The sequence below is a fragment of the Typopeltis vanoorti genome, chromosome 13 (genome assembly GCF_054136105.1).
Source record: "Typopeltis vanoorti isolate ZY-2024b chromosome 13, IOZ_Tvanoo_1.0, whole genome shotgun sequence".
Taxonomy (NCBI): Eukaryota; Metazoa; Arthropoda; class Arachnida; order Uropygi; family Thelyphonidae; genus Typopeltis; species Typopeltis vanoorti.
The window spans coordinates 71,725,072-71,742,782 of NC_143561.1; the positions used below are offsets into that span (position 1 = coordinate 71,725,072).

The window sequence follows — 17,711 nt, forward strand, 5'->3', positions numbered from 1 at the left end:
AAACAAACAAGTTCCAACACTCCCTCTATCATTAAAACTGTCATTTTTAAGTTTAGCTGTGTTTGCTTGTTTGTGAGCTTAGCATTGTGAATTGTCCTGAGATCTGTTATGTAGAATGCTGCTTCTCAAACTTATGATCATTGAACCTGAATGTTTTAATCTAGCATACTTTTTTTCATATCATTACCAAATTCCTGACATATACCCTCAGGGGGGTAGAGGATCTTATGATAGTATTACATGAAAAGTCACATCATGATACTAACTTCCTATCACCAATTTGCCTACAGATTAGCTTGTTATCTGTCAACATTCCAATATTATTAGATCTTATATTTCTGTTTTCTAAGGCATTTTTTTACTGTAAATCCACCTACATCTTGCTCTTCCTCTGGATCTTTTTCCTGTCAACCTGGCAGAGAACACCTGTATTGCTAATCTTTCCTCTCCCATTCTAAGTGACCATACCAACTGAGATTAGCTCTGCTAAAGCATTCCTGGATGCTGACAATGTCAAGTTCTTTCCTAATATCCCCACTTTTAATATGATATTGCCATTGATGCCATCTGTTCATTCCCTTAATCTTTCTTAGGGCTCTTATATCTGTGGTCTCCAATCTTTGTTCAAGAGTTTCTAACCCAGCTCTCAGATCCATAAGTCAAAATTGGTTTGAACACTGTCTTGTATACAACTAGTTTAATGTTTTGACTAATCTTTCTCTTATTCCATATAAATTTATTCAACTGACTTCCTACCATACCAACTTTATTAATTCTGCTGTTTGTTTCCAAGTTTAATTTGCCATCTTCACTAAAAATTGTGCCTAAATAGCTGAAGTATTTTACTTGTTCTATAGGTTCTCCATTCAGGATACAATTGATGTTTTCAATGTTTCTGCCTATTTTCATTGTCTGTCTCTTTTCAATTCTGATTTTCATACCACATTTATTGCAGCAGTTATTCATTTGGTTTGAGAATCCTGCAGACCTCTCCTGGATTTATTTAGGAGTATAACATCATCTACATAAAGTAAAGAGCTGAGACCAACATCTTCAATCTTGATATCAGATTGATATCACTTTCCTTCATAATGTAATCCATATAGATGATGAATACAGTGGAGATGATGTTCACCCTTATTGCATACCTGACTTAGCATCAAACTGTCTTTCTGTACTTCCTTCAATTCTTCAACTTTTTTAATATTTAAAATGATTTATTTTATTAATATCATGGATCCTGATGACCAAGTAAATAGCACTTCCCCTTCTCAGCTAATAGCCTGCAAGTTCACTTGCAGACTATTAGCTGAGAAGGTGAATGAATAATCACCTGCAACTTGAATGTCTTCAAGTTGCAGGTGATTATTCATTCTCTACTTCATTTTCAGTTTAATTTTCCTGTAATGATTATTATGTTGGAGGTTTAATGGATTTTTTACAACACTCAAAAAGAATTAAAATAGAATTTAATACTTCCTATATTTCGTCCTAGTCACTAGGACATCTACGGGGATTACAAAGACAATGAATGTAACATGCACACAAAAACTTACAATACTAAGCCCAACCACGTGGGTGACAATAAAGTCCTATCTAGGTGGAGCGCCCTCTAAGGGCAGTAGTAGGTGGCCTGGGATGTAAGGTGGGACCTCTGGTGATGACTGTTTCCCAAATCTTCGGAAGCTTAATGCAACCGTATTTGTTAAGATTTGGTTGGTTTCTGAGAGCTGCTGCTGCTTCTAAGAAAAGTCTCTCTTTCTTGAATTTGCTGTGGTGGAGCATGGTGGTTTTCTTCCATGATACTCTGTGGGTGGTGTCCAAAACATGGTCAGCCAAGCCTGAATGGCCATAGTTGTGTTTAACGATGTACGACTTGTGTTCCTTCAGGCAGATGGATGCTGATCTGCCTGTCTGTCCAAAGTATGCAAGCTTACAGGAACAGGGTACTTTGTAAACTCCAGGCAGAGAGAGAGGTGGGAGCTGATCTTTCGTAGAACGGATAAGAGTAGCTAGTTTGCGGCAGGGCTTATATGCTGTGTGTAGGTTATACTTTTTAGTATCTTGGCTATTTTTTCCGAAGTGCCATGGATGTAGGGTATGGTGATGGCATTTTTAAATTCTTGTTGATGAGAGGGACGGGGAATGGGGGAGGAATTGATTATTTTTTTGATGCTGTGTTCGCTGTAGCCATTGGAGAGGAAAGTTCTGTGTATGTGGTTAAGCTCAGTAGTGAGGGCGGTTCCACTGGAACAAAGATTGTGGGCTCTCTTGGTAAGGGTTTTAATGATGTCATATTGTTGTGAGGGGTGGTGGTGGGAGAGTTTGTGAATGTATCTGCCTGTGGGTGTGGGTTTTCTGTATACAGTGAAGGCAAGTGTATCATTAGGCAGGCGCGTGACTAAGGTGTCTAGGAAGGGTAAACAATTGTTCTTTTCCTTTTCCATAGTAAACTGGATTCTTGTATGTAGGCTATTGAGATGACCGAGGAAGGAGTCTAACGTGTCTGGGCCATGAGGCCAAATAGAGAACACATCATCTACATATCTTAGCCAGATAGAAGGTTTGAGTGGGGCTGAGTCTATGGCTCGTTTTTCGAAATCTTCCATATAGAAATTGGCAAGGAGGAGTGAGAGGGGGGAGCCTCATGGCCCAGACACGTTAGACTCCTTCCTCGGTCATCTCAATAGCCTACATCCAAGAATCCAGTTTACTATGGAAAAGGAAAAGAACAATTGTTTACCCTTCCTAGACACCTTAGTCACACACCTGCCTAATGATACACTTGACTTCACTGTATACAGAAAACCGACACACACACAGGCAGATACATTCACAAACTCTCCCACCACCACCCCTCACAACAATATGGCATCATTAAAACCCTTACCAAGGGTTTTAAGAATTTAAAAATGCCATCACCATACCCTACATCCGTGGCACTTTGGAAAAAATAGCCAAGATACTAAAAAGGTATAACCTACACACAGCATATAAGCCCTACCGCAAACTGGCTACCCTTATCCATTCTACGAAAGATCAGCTCCCTCCTCTCTCTCTCTACCTGGAGTTTACAAAGTACCCTGTTCCTGTAAGCTTGCGTACTTTGGACAGACAGGCAGATCAGCATCCATTCGCCTGGAGGAACACAAGTCGTACATTGTTAAACACAGCTATGTCCATTCAGGCTTGGCTGACCATGTTTTGGACACCACCCACAGAGTATCATGGAAGAAAACCACCATGCTCCACCACAGCAAATTCAAGAAAGCGAGACTTTTCTTAGAAGCAGCAGCAGCTCTCAGAAACCAACCAAATCTTAACAAATACGGTTGCATCCCAGGCCGCCTACTACTGCCCTTAGAGTGTGCTCCACCTAGATAGGACTTTATTGTCACCCACGTGGTTGGGCTTAGTATTGTAAGTTTTTGTGTGCATGTTACATTAATTGTCTTTGTAATCCCTGTAGATGTCTATATTTCATCCTAGTGACTAGGATGAAATATAGGAAGTATTAAATTCTCTTTTAATTCTTTTTGAGTGTTGTAAAAAATCTATTAAACCTCCAACATAATGTCCTCATAGCACTTAAGCCTCTACACAAGAAGTTTTCCTGTAATGAAACCACAACCACTACCATTCTTATCAGAAGCACCTAAATAGGCTCAGAAAAGTACCATGTTTCATCTCTAGAGTAAGTTTATTAGGTTATTCAACCCTTAGCGCCACCACCACAGTGTTAACATTCTATATATTTCTAAACTTTTGTGGGTTGTTTGACATTAAAAAATAAAATATATAAATAAAACAATACTAGTAATAGTATTGAAAGTCTCATTTACCTAATCCTAGAAGTATAATCAAAGATTTTCCACTAGATTGGTTGATCATTTCTGAGAGCTGAAGTAAATATTCAAAAATTTTCAGGGTTAAATAATTAGCTCAGGTTAATATATCCTGATAGGCACACTTTTCTGTTTATCTTTTCTTTCTTTCCCTCCCCCTCGAACACGTTCATAATTCTGTATTTTTTTCATAGGCACTTTGTTCCTTTTTAAGGTCTGCATATCTGTGTGGATCCAGCCACTCCTAAGACAAATGAGTGTATTTATAGAAATGGTTATGCAATGTGGAATGCAGTTTGCAGGCTTCAAATCTGATGTGGTTGGTAATGACGTTCTGTGAGAGTGTTCTAAAGTGATGTTGAAATGCATGTATTCGAATGCCAAAAGTATCAGAAATAAAGGGGAGGAGTTTTTGCTTTAGGTCAGTTTGGTTTAGCCAAAAATTATAGGTATCAGGGAGATTTCATTGACCGAAAATGATATAGTAACAAAGACAGAATGTAAAGTGTATTGTTTTTTCAGGGAGGATAGAGAGAATAGGACCAGAGGTGGTGCATACATACATACATACATCTTCAAGGCCCACCTTTCCTAATTGGGTTGTGGGGGTAACAGCTGCAAGAGGAACTTCCAATTGTCACGATCCTCTGCCACCAAGCTCAGGTGTTCTGGTGGGATTCCCAAATGTGTCCACCCAAGGTTTTGGATATAATCTATCCAGCAAGTCCTTGGCCTTCCACGTGGCCTCCCACCCTCTGGCTTGGCAAAGAGGGCCTGCTGAGGGAGCCTCTCTTGTGGCATTCTGACCATGTGCCCGTACCAACATAACTGTGATCTCTCAACACGGAGAAGCAGTGGTTGAGTATTGAATGTTTCCTGAATTGCAGAGCTTCTGACTCTGTCGAGTTGGCAGCCCCACAACCCCTCGAAGGAACCTCATTTCAGCCGCTTGGATTCGTGTCCGCATTTTTTCGGTCATCACCCAACTTTCATGACCATAGGTGAGGATGGGGACATAGACTGTATTGAAGACAGCCAGCTTTTCCTTCTGGCTTAACTCTTGCTTCAATACTACCGAACAGCCAAGCTCTCGCAATATTGAGCTTGCTAAGCCAATTTGAGTATCTAGCTCTACGTCCCATTTTCCATCATTCGTGAATATGGACCCAAAGTATTTAAAATTCTCCACCTGCCTCATTGGGATTCCACTTACATGTAGGTTGCACCGGGATGGTTGTCTTGAGACCACAAATGTTTCAGTTTTGGCCACACTGATCTTCATTCCGGCATCTGCACAAACAGCTACAAACCTATCAAAGGTCCGCTGGGGGTCATCTGTGGAAGCGCTGAGCAGAACTAGGTCATCTTCAAAAAGCAGACATCCAATGCTACATCTTCCAATTCTGACACACTCACTGCCTCGGCTGTGCCTATCAATCCAGTCCATAAATATTATGAAAAGGAGGGGTGACAGAACACACCCTTGGCAGAGGCCAATGGAGACTGCGAAAGGTTCAGATTTTGTGCTGTTTACCCTGACACAAAACTCTGGGCATTTATACAGGGACTTGATGGCAGCTAATAGTTGGCCATCCACTCCATACTCCTTTACTACTTGCCAAAGCTTATCCTGAGGAACCCAGTCATATGCCTTCTGCAAGTCCACAAAACATGTGTAGACATTCTTGGTATATCCCAAGATTTTTCAAAGACTTGCCTTAAAGTGAAGATTTGATCAGTTGTGCTTCTACCAGGATGAAAGCCACATTGTTCTTCCTGGAACTTTGACTCAACTATGCTCCTGCACCGTCTTTCCAAGCACCTAGCATACACTTTCCCAGGCAGACTGAGCGGAGAGATGCCATGATAGTTACTGCAATCCTTCTGGTCTCCCTTCTTGAAGACTGGTATTATTATGCCTGTCTGCCATTGCTTTTGGTGCTTGCCCAGATATCCAAGCAGCCTGACACACTCGAGCCAGAGAACACCGTCTCAATTTAAGGCTTTTAGCATTTCAGGCCGAATTTCATCATCGCCAGCAGCCTTGCCCGATTTTAGCGATTTTATTGCTAAATGGACCTCTTCTGCTGTGAGACTAGTTGTTGCCCTGATCTGCACCTCTTGGATGTCCACAACTGCTGGGCCGCCCGGGTTAAGAAGGCTCTCAAAGTATTCCCTGCATCTGTGGAGAATATCCTTCTCGGTTGCACCATCAGAGGCCTTAATTTCCCTTGCTGTGCACGATTTCCTCTCTCGAAGGCGGTGGATGGTTTGTCAGAATAGTTTGTTTGAATTTGCATAGATGAGTCTAATCTTTCTCCAAAGGATGCATCACTGATGATAATTGAAGAACTTCAACCAACAAAAATAGAAGTTATGGATATTAGTTTCAACTCTGGCAAGGTTTCAAGGGAGTGGAAAGAGGATAAGATAGTCCCATTACATAAAGATGGCTCCAAGACAGAAATAGCAATTATGAACCAACTAATATCTCAAGAGTAGTATTGGAAAAGTTGATTAAAGATAAAATTCAGGAATGGATAGATAGGAATATGATACTGTATAGGGCAGCTTGGTTTTGTAAGAGGCAAATCCTGTCTTAATAATTTACTCACATTTTATGATAGTGATGGCAGAATGACATAAGGGAAATGGTTATACCATGATGCTGCTGAAGTTTTCAAAGGCCTTTAACAGAATATCTCATGGGGAAAACCTGTTACAAAAGTTGGAGTTGATGGGAATGGATATGAAGCTGGAAGTATAGATTTGGAGGTGACTGCCAGCCAGACACCAGAGAATAACATATGGGGATATCGCCAGTACAATTGGGGGGGGGGGGGACAATAGACGATAAAAGTGATGTAGATATTCTGCAGGATAATTTACATAAACTGGCATTGTGAGCACAGGATAATGGTTGTCAGCTTAATGTTGCAAAATATAACATGCACTTTGGGTTGAAAAGATTGCTTACTGTGTATCACATTGATGGTATGGATTACAGGAAATTGATGAGTCTTGGGACTTGTAGGGAAAGAGAGTTGAAGTTAAGAGGGTATATTGCAGAAGTCAGTAAAATAGCTCAAAGGATTACTTGGATGGTGAACAACACAAGTAAGGAGGTTATTATCTCTTTTTTATATGGCTATGATTTGACCACATCTTGACATTACTGTGCATGGATTTGGTCACCTGGGTTTCTTGGGGATCAGGAGGTAGTAGAGAGGATTCGGAAATGAGAGACAAGCTGATGATAGAACTATGTGGAATGCTTGCTATGAAGATATGTTGAAAGTGTCTAGGTTGCAAAGTTTTGTTGATAGACAGAAAAGAGGAGACATGATAGAAACCTAGAAGTTATTAAATGAGTTCTATAAGATTGTCACAACGGATATTTTTCAATTCTTGCAGACTAGATTTTTTGCTTGGAGAATGGTGAATCATTAGGAAGGATTTCCAGAATTATTTGCAAGTGCCCATGACAATGAAAGTTTAAAAAGGAAGTGTGATAGGTATTCTGTATATTAAGGTTGGTTTTTTGTCTCCTGTGATGAGTCTTTTGACTTCATGGTATACCTGTATAATAAAGAAAATAATAATACTCATTAATATCAAATAGCACACTTGTTTTGTTTGTTAGCATCCCAAAGTTTTGATGTTACTGGCTTAGACCTGTGATTTAGATTTATGCTTAGACTTGTTTTGTTTGTTAGCATCCCAAAGTTTTGATGTTACTGGCTTAGACCTGTGATTTACTGATTAAAACTGTTATGAAAATTTCTTTAAGTTACATTAAATCAACATTAGACAATGCATTTTGGTGTAAGTTTAAACCTTAGTTTTGCTATACTGGTTGGCATATGGAACAATTCTGTAGCTTTCATTCAACCTTGGTCTCTCTCTCTCTCTCTTCTGAATCTGGCTCCCACTGATGAGGCCTTATTAAAGGTAGAAACCCATCTTGGTGGTGACCCTCCCTTAATGTATAGCATTACTTCCAAAAGGAAGGCAGTTGATGTGGAGTCATTAGCCTCTATATATACGTGGCGTAGTCATGAAGATATTTCACATGCAAACTTTGTTTAGTGGATAAAGGATTAAATGAAAATATATTTTTGGCTAGTATAATTTACTGAGTAACCAAGTGAGAAACCTTTTTACAATTAACTCTGAAGAGTATTTCAATAATAAAGTGGTAACTTTATGACACGTGCATTAATTCATCCTTAGTATGGATCCCATTCATGAGACCTCAATGATTGAATCTGATCTGTGTAGTGGCTGTCTTATAATGCATGGCATTATTCACATCCAGAATGAGGTGTGCTTTACATTATGGGATATTAAGGCAATTGATGTGAAGTCATCAGCCTCTATATATTGTACAAATAGAAGCTGATGGCTCCCACTGATGAGATGAAAAGTTTGCTTCTGTTGTATCCAAGAGGAAGCAAACCTTTTTGTTTTCATATGGATAAAGGATTAAACAAGAATATAATATCCTGGTAAGTTTAATTTAATTATTATTATATGGCACCATTATGAATCCAAGTCATGTCATTGGAGGCTGCTGAATGCCTTAGTACATCAATCTGATGTTTGTGGGTGTCCCACACTAATCTATCTCACGAATGCATATTTGTCTGTATATTTGTTTATTTATTATAAATTTCCTGAGGTATACTACAGTGGTATATGAAACTAGTTGAGAATTTGCAGCTAATTAAACTGTATTCTCCTCAGTAATTATGTGATAAAGATATTATTTAAGGAAGTTGCAATGTACACAGTATATTTTTATTAGAGTAATTTTTATTTAATATCTCCAAAATTTCAGCAAAGTCAAATTACCATCATCAGAGAACAATGAACAAATCAATACATAAGATATGTTATGTAGTGCCTGCATACATGTATTGATTTGTTCGTTGTTCCCTGATGATGACAATTTGACTTTGTTAAAATATTAGAAATAGTAATTAAAAGTTATTCTAATTAATATACAGTGTATGTTGTAACATCCTTGAGTAATTTTATGAATAACAAATGTATAAGCCTTAATACAAGAACTTGTATTCATGCAGTCTATATTCACATGAAGTATAAATGTTGCTTGAGAGAAACTTGTACTATAGTAGTAAGACTACATGTATACACAAGAATAACGAAATGTAATAAACTTCAATTTTCCAAATATTTACTGGTCATCATCATCAGTGGCAGGAAGGCCACTGATGATGTATCTTGTACTTGCTAGCCTTCCTACCACTGGTGATGGATGACCTGTAAATTTCAGGTTGAAATATTTGGCAAATTAAACTTTATGACTTTATCTGTTTCTCAAATGTTAATTTATAATGAAGTATATTCGTCTGCAAATGGGGGAAGAGAGTTTTTAGTAGAAAAATAGATCTGCAACTTCCCATTGAGATTAACTCATCTTCATCTGAAAGGCTCTTTATAAAGATTTTTCACATCTTTGTTGGAATTTGAATGTGGGTCTTTCGTATGCAAGGCTCTGGAAGCTTGAATAACCACAGTTCTTTCTTGCGGTAACAGTTAGTATTTAAAATATATTTTATCTTTCTGTTTGTGAGGAAACTTCTTTTATTTAATGAGAAGATATCCACACTTGATGGTTCTCTGGAATGAAGATGAAACTAGTCATACCAATAAGGAACAATTACTGTCGATGCTGCTTTTGTCATAGTCAGTAACATAAATTGTTGCCTATTATATATGTAGGTTATTTATTAAAACAATAAAATTAACATTCATAATTTGAAAAATAAATGGAATTCTCTGCATTCATTTTGCAGTCTCTCAGGATGGAAAAATTTATGCTTGTGGAGAAGGAACAAGTGGTCGCTTAGGATTGGGCCATTCTAATAATATGTCTCTACCAAGACAAATCACATCACTTAGTCAGTATGTTGTCAGAAAGGTAGCCGTTCATTCAGGTAAGTTGTTAAGATTTAAGATCATGATATTTAACTCTCAGATATTTTCTAGATTTCATATAGGTGAAACTTTGACTGCAAGATAGTTTTATGCATTCATTCTTTTAATTATTCATTTTAATTCATTTTAATTATGTTTAAAAGGTAGATGGGGATTCTTAGACTATGGTTTTGTGATTTAAAAAGAAGAAAAAAATCTTCTTAGGAATTATTTAAAAATTAAATTGCTATTATTTTTCAAACCTGAATCTTATTTTAAAAAAAGTAGCTATAATAATTATATTTTTTTAAAATATGATATAAAAGAAGTTTTGCATATTTAACTTTATTGGATGGCTTAAGTAGAATGTGTGATTTGCCATACTAATTATGCAAATTCTTAGAAGTTGAAATGCTGATATAACTGAGAAACTGGTGCTCTCGCCATAGTGTAAATATTTCAAACTTCAGCAGAGCTCAATAGCTCTACACCAGCTAATTCCTCTGTCTGTCTGTACCTTCAGATTAGTAGACATTAGTGGGTTTTGAATTATTCCCCCCCCCCCCCAACAAACTGCATTTAAAACCATGAAATGTGGAATGGCTTTAATCCATAATGCTAAATTATTATTATTATCTGAGACCTCTATGGAGTCTAGGACTCATTGAGAGAGGCTGTAAATTACCCAAACCAGCTGTCATACCTTCCTTTAAATTCATTCACATTAGATGCACCATCACGAGAATGTTCTAGAAAAGGATAGATACTGCAGTTCTAGGGTCATGATGTGGGTAGGCATTATACTTAATGGACACACTGAGCTACGAGGGTGGTCTGAAAAATTCTCGGCCTCAACCATAGATGGCAACACTATCAGCAAGATTTTTTTTTCCCCTTAGTTGGTACATCTGTCATAAGTATCCATGTGAAATCACAGGTCATTTTATCCAGTACTTTGTTTTATACAGCTGTCTGAAGCAAAAATGTTGTCTGTATCCCTTGACATGGATAAATTGAGTATTGTGTGGTTATAAAATTCTTTGTAAAAGAAGGTTCAACACCAAAAAAATATCATTTGAAGTTCATAAAAGTTTATGGGCATTCTTCTCCTTTACTTTTGACAATTAAGAAATGGGCTGCCAAGTTTAAACATTGGATAACCGGTGAGTCAAAGTGCGTGAAATTGCTGAGACTATAGACTATATTTCAAAAGAACGTGTGGGATATATTTTGCATGAAGAATTGCAAATGAAAAAATTTTGTGGAAGATGGGTGCTGCACTTCCTCACAGAAGATCAAAAATGCACTTGCATGAAAATCTCTGAACAGTGCTTGGAGCATTTTTAACAAGAATAAAACTGTTTTGTGCATCGATTTATTACTATGGATGAGACTTGGATTCACCATTATACACCAGAATCCAAACAGCAGTCATAACAGTGGACAGAAGCTGGTTGTTCAACACCAAAGAAGACAAAATCGGTTGATTGTGCTGGAGCATCAGTAAAATAAATGTATTAGTCTTAAGGGAGATTATGTTGAAAAATAAAACTAATTATAAATTATAAATTCGTTTTTTCATTGTTAGGCCAAGAACTTTTCAGACCACCCTCGTACAAGTGCTGAAAAAAGGGACTGTGACTAGTAAAAGGATATTGCAATGAAATTCTTTAATGTCATGTTCAATTCTTCCATGGTGCTATAGGTGAAGAATTCAATTTTATGGATTACAGTGCAACACCATATCATACACAAGCAGTGGAGTACTTTTCGATCTCCAGAAGTACTCTACAAGCAGTGGAGTACTTCTGGAGATCGAGGATATCATTCAAATTGAGTAGCCAGTATACTCTCCAGATCTCAATCCCATACATGTTTGGGATGAAATAAGAAGATGCATTGCTGCTCAAAATTCCTCTCCAGAAAACAAACAAGGGTTTATCCTTACTGTAAAGGAGGAGTGGGCCATTTTGCGCCTCAAGAACTCCTAAATCACTTGGTGCTAAACATGGTGCAATGTTGTGAGAGCTGCATCACAGTTCATGGTGGACTTGTTCCATTCTGAAATGTCTCCCCAATAGCTTTTCTGTAAGCAATGTAAATTAATGCCTTAACTGTGTCCTAAGGAGATTTGTAACATTTGCCAAAAACGTATTACCATTTAATTTCTACAAAATTTATAACATGTTTTTTGTGTGAATATAATTTATCAGTATGCTGGCAATAAATTTATGCCCACATTTGGCTGTAGTGTCATGAAATTTTTTTCATATACAAGTAAAAATATATTTCTTCCTTAGCTTTTGGAGACGAGTGCATTAAAATTTGTCAGTTTTGATGAAATAACCATTATTGTTGAAAAAATTAGGTTTTCTGCATTTTAGATAGTGTTATGTTAGGCATTGCTACTGTAAACTTGAAAATAATAATTTGCAAGAAAATTACTCTTTCGATGCATTATGAAAAAAATTCATCAAAAATGATTAATTGTTTTTCAATCATTTGCTTTTATGGCAGTTGTCATTTGATGAATTGCCTTTTCTTATGTATTGCCATTCGTTATATTGTTGTTTGATGACTTATTATTCGGCAAACTGTCTTTTTGACTATCAAATTATTTAAGGAATTTACGACATATACTGGAATATTAATTAAAAGAAACTTTAATAAATATCTCCTATATTTCGGCAATGTGACATTGCCAAAACATAGGATGTATGTTCCCATCTTCATGGGAACATACAGCTATGACATGTGCATGCAGGCACTACAAAAAAGCAAATGAGGCAGAAGAGAGAAAACTACTGTTGTTCCTAGAGTCCTAAAGGTGCTCCCTAGCAGGCTATATTGGGTTGTCTTGACTGTTGGGGCTGAAGTTCTCAAAGTGTAAGCTTCCCAAATTTGGGGCAGTCTCATGCACCCAAATTTGTTGAGGTTTGGAAAGTTTTTTAGAGCTGAGGCTGATTTTCCATGAACAATCTTTCATATTTAAATTTGCTACGGTGTATTAACATCGCTTTCTTCCAACGTATTTTGTGGTAGGTATCCAGAGCATGGTCTGCAATCCCAGATTGGCTGTATTGGTGAAACCAGATGTAGTCTTTGTGTTCTGAAATCCTGACATTTGCTGTCATGCCTGTTTGGCCAAAATAGGGCAGTTTACAGCTGCCAGGGATCTGGTATACCCCAGGTAGGTCTAGGGGAACTGGCTGGTCTTTGGTTGAGCAGATAAGGGATGCCAATTTCTTATATCGTTTGTAACAAGAAGTCAGGTCATTTTTTTTTAAGATTTTGGTTAACTTTTCAGAGGTGCCCCAGATAGGGAATGGTGATGGATTTGTGTAATCTTTGTTATGAAGGGGGGAAGGGGTTGTGGTTAAATGGTTTTAATATTTTTTGGATTTTTTAGGGGTTGTAGCATTGGTTAAGAAAGTGTTAAGGATGTTGTTTAGTTCAGTGGTTAGGGCATTGTCATCTGAACAGATTAATTTTGCCCTGTTATATTGTGTTTTTATAACCCCATATTGTTTTGAGGGAGGGGGGGATTGCTGGTGTATGTATCTGCCTGTATGGGTAGATTTTCTGTAAACAGAGAAAGCCAAGACTCCATCAGGCTGGCGAGTGATTAGTGTCTAGGAAAGAGGGACTGTTATTTTTCCTCTTTTTTTTTCCAAGGTGAACTGGATTTTGGGGGTGTTGATTGTTTAAGGTGTTAAGGAGTGGAGTGTATCTGAGCCATGTGGCTAAATAGAAAACACATCATCAACGTAGCGAAGCCAAACAGTGGATTTTTGTAGGGCTGAGTTTGTCTTTCTCTTCAAAAGTCTCCATAAAGAAGTTGGCCAGGGGTGGGGAGAGTGGTGAACCCATGGCTGTCCCCTCTGTTTGTAGAATTTTCCTTGCCAAACAAAATAGCCTGAGTTCATTGTGAACTGAAATATAGCTGAGATATTGAGAGGAAATTTGGTTTGGATGAGCTCTAAGGTTTCCTTGAGTTGGACATTTGTGAATAAAGAGGAGACGTCAAAACTGACCACATACCATTACATCAGTATGTTGAAGTGAGAGGTTTTCAATACTGGCTTTGAAGTCGGCTGAGTTTTTTGTGTGTGATGGTGTGTTGCCAGTATAGTGTATGAGTACTTTTGCTAAATGTTTGGCTAATTTGTATGTGGAGGAATCAATGCCATCCACTATGGAGATGTGATGGCACATTTTGTTTATGTATTTTTGGAAGTCCATATATTTGGGGGGGGGGGGGTCCTAGAGTTAAAAGGTTTTAGTTTGTTGGTAACTTTCACAGGCCAAGAAGTGACCTTCCTAAGGAGCCTTTGGAGTGTTCTAATTTGGGAGCTGGCGGGATTATACTCAATAGGGAGGTAGGTAGCCCGATCTAACAATGATGCATTAAACCTACCTGTGTAGTTGGTTTGGTTGAGAACCACAGTGGCATTTCCTTTATTTGCTTTGGTTACTATTTCTTTGGTTTTCTTCATTTCTTTAGAGCTTTATATTCTCCTTCGGATAGGTTGGTTTTTGGCAGTCTTGCTTTGGTGAGAACACCAGTTACATCCAGTCTGATATTGTTGGCGATATGATTTGGAAAGTTGTGGATACCATGGTTCTATCTGAATCATTATTTCTTCAGCCGGTATTTTCTTAGGAGTTATGATGAAATTGTGGCCACATGCCAGTGCGTTGAGTGCCTCAGTCTTCAAGGTAATGGAAGAAAGGTTGATTACAGTGTTGAGTGGCTGTTGAGGTTTGGAGGTAGAGTCTTTTTTCAAGTTTTCAAATGTTTTGATGTGCTGACTTCATATCTTTTCAAATTCTTTTGCTGCCGAAGTGCACGAAATGTCATAGACAATCGTCTAAAGGTCGTGGTTCAGCATGTTTGAAAGCTCCTCCTCTAGCGCCCGAATAGCTTTGTTTACATCGCCGAGTAGAATGTGTGTAGCGGTAATTTGTTCTTGTAGTAGGGCGAAGCTCCACCAAAGACCAGCCACTTTCCCCTAGACCTACCTGGGGTATACCAGGTCCCTTGCAGCTGTAAACTGTTCTACTTTGGCCAAACAGGCAGGACAGCAAATGTCAGGATTTCAGAACATAAAGACTACATCTGGTTTCACCAATGCAGCCACTCTGGGATTGCAGACCATGCTCTGGATACCCGCTACAAAATACGTTGGGAGAAAGCCATGTTAATACACCGCAGCAAATTTAAATATGAAAGATTGTTCATGGAATCAGCCTCAGAGCTAAAAAACTTTCCAAACCTCAACAAATTTGGGTGCATGAGACTGCCCCAAATTTGGGAAGATTGCACCTTGAGAATTTCAGCCCAACAGTCAAGACAACCCAATATAGCCTGCTAGGGGGCACCTTTAGGACTCTAGGAACAACAGTAGTTTTCTCCTTCTGCCTCATTTGCTTTTTTGTAGTGCCTGCATGCCTGTGTCATAGTTGTATGTTCCCATGAAGATGGCAATGTGACATTGCGGTATTTTTTTAATTAATATTCCAGTATGCGTTGTAAATTCCTTAAATAATTTAATCATCATGTGTTGCCAATGTATAAGCCTCTCAATAAGAAAAAACTGTCTTTTTATTAACTGTTTTTGATGAATTTCTATGATACCCTTTTAAAATGTTTTGCAGCTTTCTCTATCATTCTAGTATTTTCATGATAACAGCATTTCACATAAAAGAATCTCATTTTTTATAATTAATATTAAACATTGCTTGTGATCAACTAGCATTTATATGATAGAAATTTTGTGAAAGATGTAAGCATCTGTTTTTGACAAAATTTGTTGTGTATACCAATACTGTTAAACTAACTTTATTTTCTATCCATAGGAGGAAGACATGCCTTAGCCCTTACTGTGGATGGCAGAGTTTTTTCTTGGGGTGAAGGAGATGATGGTAAGCTGGGACATGGAAATCGAATGTAAGTGAAATTTTAATGCTTTGAACTCTTTACATTCTTGCAGCACTGTGTGTGTGTGTGTGTTGTTAAGGGCATGTTTAGGTATGATACATTATTTTTTTTCATGAGACCAACGAACAGTCTGCAGCAGTGCATTGTTAGTAATTTGTAAAATCATGTTTAATCCCAGTATTTAACTTTTTACTTTATAAAAGTTTCTGTTGATATTTTTCAAAAATAGTGCTTAATAATAATAATAAGCATTACTTAAAAGTGGAGAATTTGCTTCTCACCTAATATCTAATCCTCACCTTTTCATCATGCATCCAGTTAATTGGTAATCTACCCAGACATTAAATGAATGAGAATGGCCTTGCAATTTGAGATTTAGTTGCCTAAATTGTATTTTGTTTTGGTTTAAACTAAAAGACAATTATGATACAACATGACAAAATATCATTCTGGCTGCAGTTTCCCAGTTATTCCACCACAGTTTTTGTTGCAGGATGTTATATTTGGTTCCTTTCCTTTTCGGATGTTTGTGTTTTTTTATATAATGATATTGATAAGACCCTTTCTTGATAACACGATGCCTCTGGTTAACAAGAGAATTGGCTCTGGGAGGAGTCAATCCCGTTGTCTCAGAGTCCTGAGATCAGCTTCTCAAGAAGTTCTAAGATATTTATATTTTGGGACTACGGCTCTTAGGACTAATGAATTTTATAAGTTATAATAAAAGTGAGATGATCTCAGGAAAGAACACAAGTGATATCCTAAATCTGCAGGCGTGGCCAAGGTCTTATTCCTTAATTCCCCACTGAGGTTCTCATTAATCTTTTTATAAGCGGTGCATCAGATTCCACACACAGACAACTTGATTAGATTAAAGAAAACAAAGATTTAATGAACATCATATATGATACATACAGATTAGAACACTACACAATTTCAGTCAATGGTTAATATATTAAGATATTAAAACTCTAATTGGGCCCAATCATTCCATGCTTAGTATTATCAATGATATTAACCAATAAATTTTTCTTGCAAGGCTAGATACATATGGCAAAAAAATCACTTCTAAACTAAATGCTAACAGGCTATCTTGGATATCAGCATTATCATTAAATTCAATACAAATTTCTAGTAGTACTATCATTTAAACCCCAATGCTAATCTTCAAAACCTTTTCTGAATCATCTCAACAATCTCCTAGTTAGTACAATAACTCAGCACTGCTACGAAACTATAATAATTTATCTTTCAAGATTCTGATCGCTACAGTCCTGTCTTATGTTATCATTAATGCTCTCTCTTTAAATCGATCACTTAAACAAATTCCTTTCATCCACAGCTAGCAATGAAAAGTTTCTACTTATCTATCTCAGAGGTCATCACCGTTGTTGACTTGTTGGAAGCTGGCTTGCTTCAATAGAATGCCCCTTTTCCCTTCCTTAACTGAAGCAGTGCCAAATGGTTCTCCGGGCTGTCGACAATTCTCCTCGACCTCTGTATGACGAAAGCATGGCCCCTCCTTCTATAGATGACTGGCTCAGCTGTAGATCTACGGGACTTCAGTTCTATTGTCTCCGCTGATGCATCATCCAACCATTCTCAAGGTCGTCCAGCCTACGACCTTGAGAATCCCAATGCGAGATGATCCAGGAACAAAAGAGAGCAAGCAGGGGTGCTCCTGACCTTTTTATTTCCCGCTGGTCATGGGGATTCCTGCACTCTACGATATCCACATAACGCTGAAAATCTTACTCGCATGGGTCAAACGTCATAGCGACCACCTTCTCTCTTACCCCTCTCCTGTGGCGTTGGTATGCGATCACCGGGGTGAACCGTCCTTCTCATATTACTGCTCCGGGACTTTTGGGTGACACTCCCTTCCAAACTTTATGCAAGTCATGCTGCAACGGTCTGAAAGCTTGACCGATCCATCCAAGCTGAAGGGTGGGACAAAGTTGTATGGCTCTCACTTCAAACAA

At 37.9% G+C, this 17,711-nt stretch overlaps 1 protein-coding gene across 1 annotated transcript in view; it reads left to right on the forward strand.

Annotated features, from left to right (window-relative positions):
* The window catches only part of LOC150100279 (E3 ubiquitin-protein ligase HERC2-like), a 338,356-nt gene that overhangs the window by 81,682 nt on the left and 238,963 nt on the right, over window positions 1-17,711 (forward strand). Inside the window, exons 6-7 of the mRNA XM_090402625.1 lie at window positions 9,668-9,808; window positions 15,648-15,738. Coding sequence (XP_090258751.1) covers window positions 9,668-9,808; window positions 15,648-15,738 — 232 coding nt within the window. The remainder of the gene's footprint in view (window positions 1-9,667; window positions 9,809-15,647; window positions 15,739-17,711) is intronic.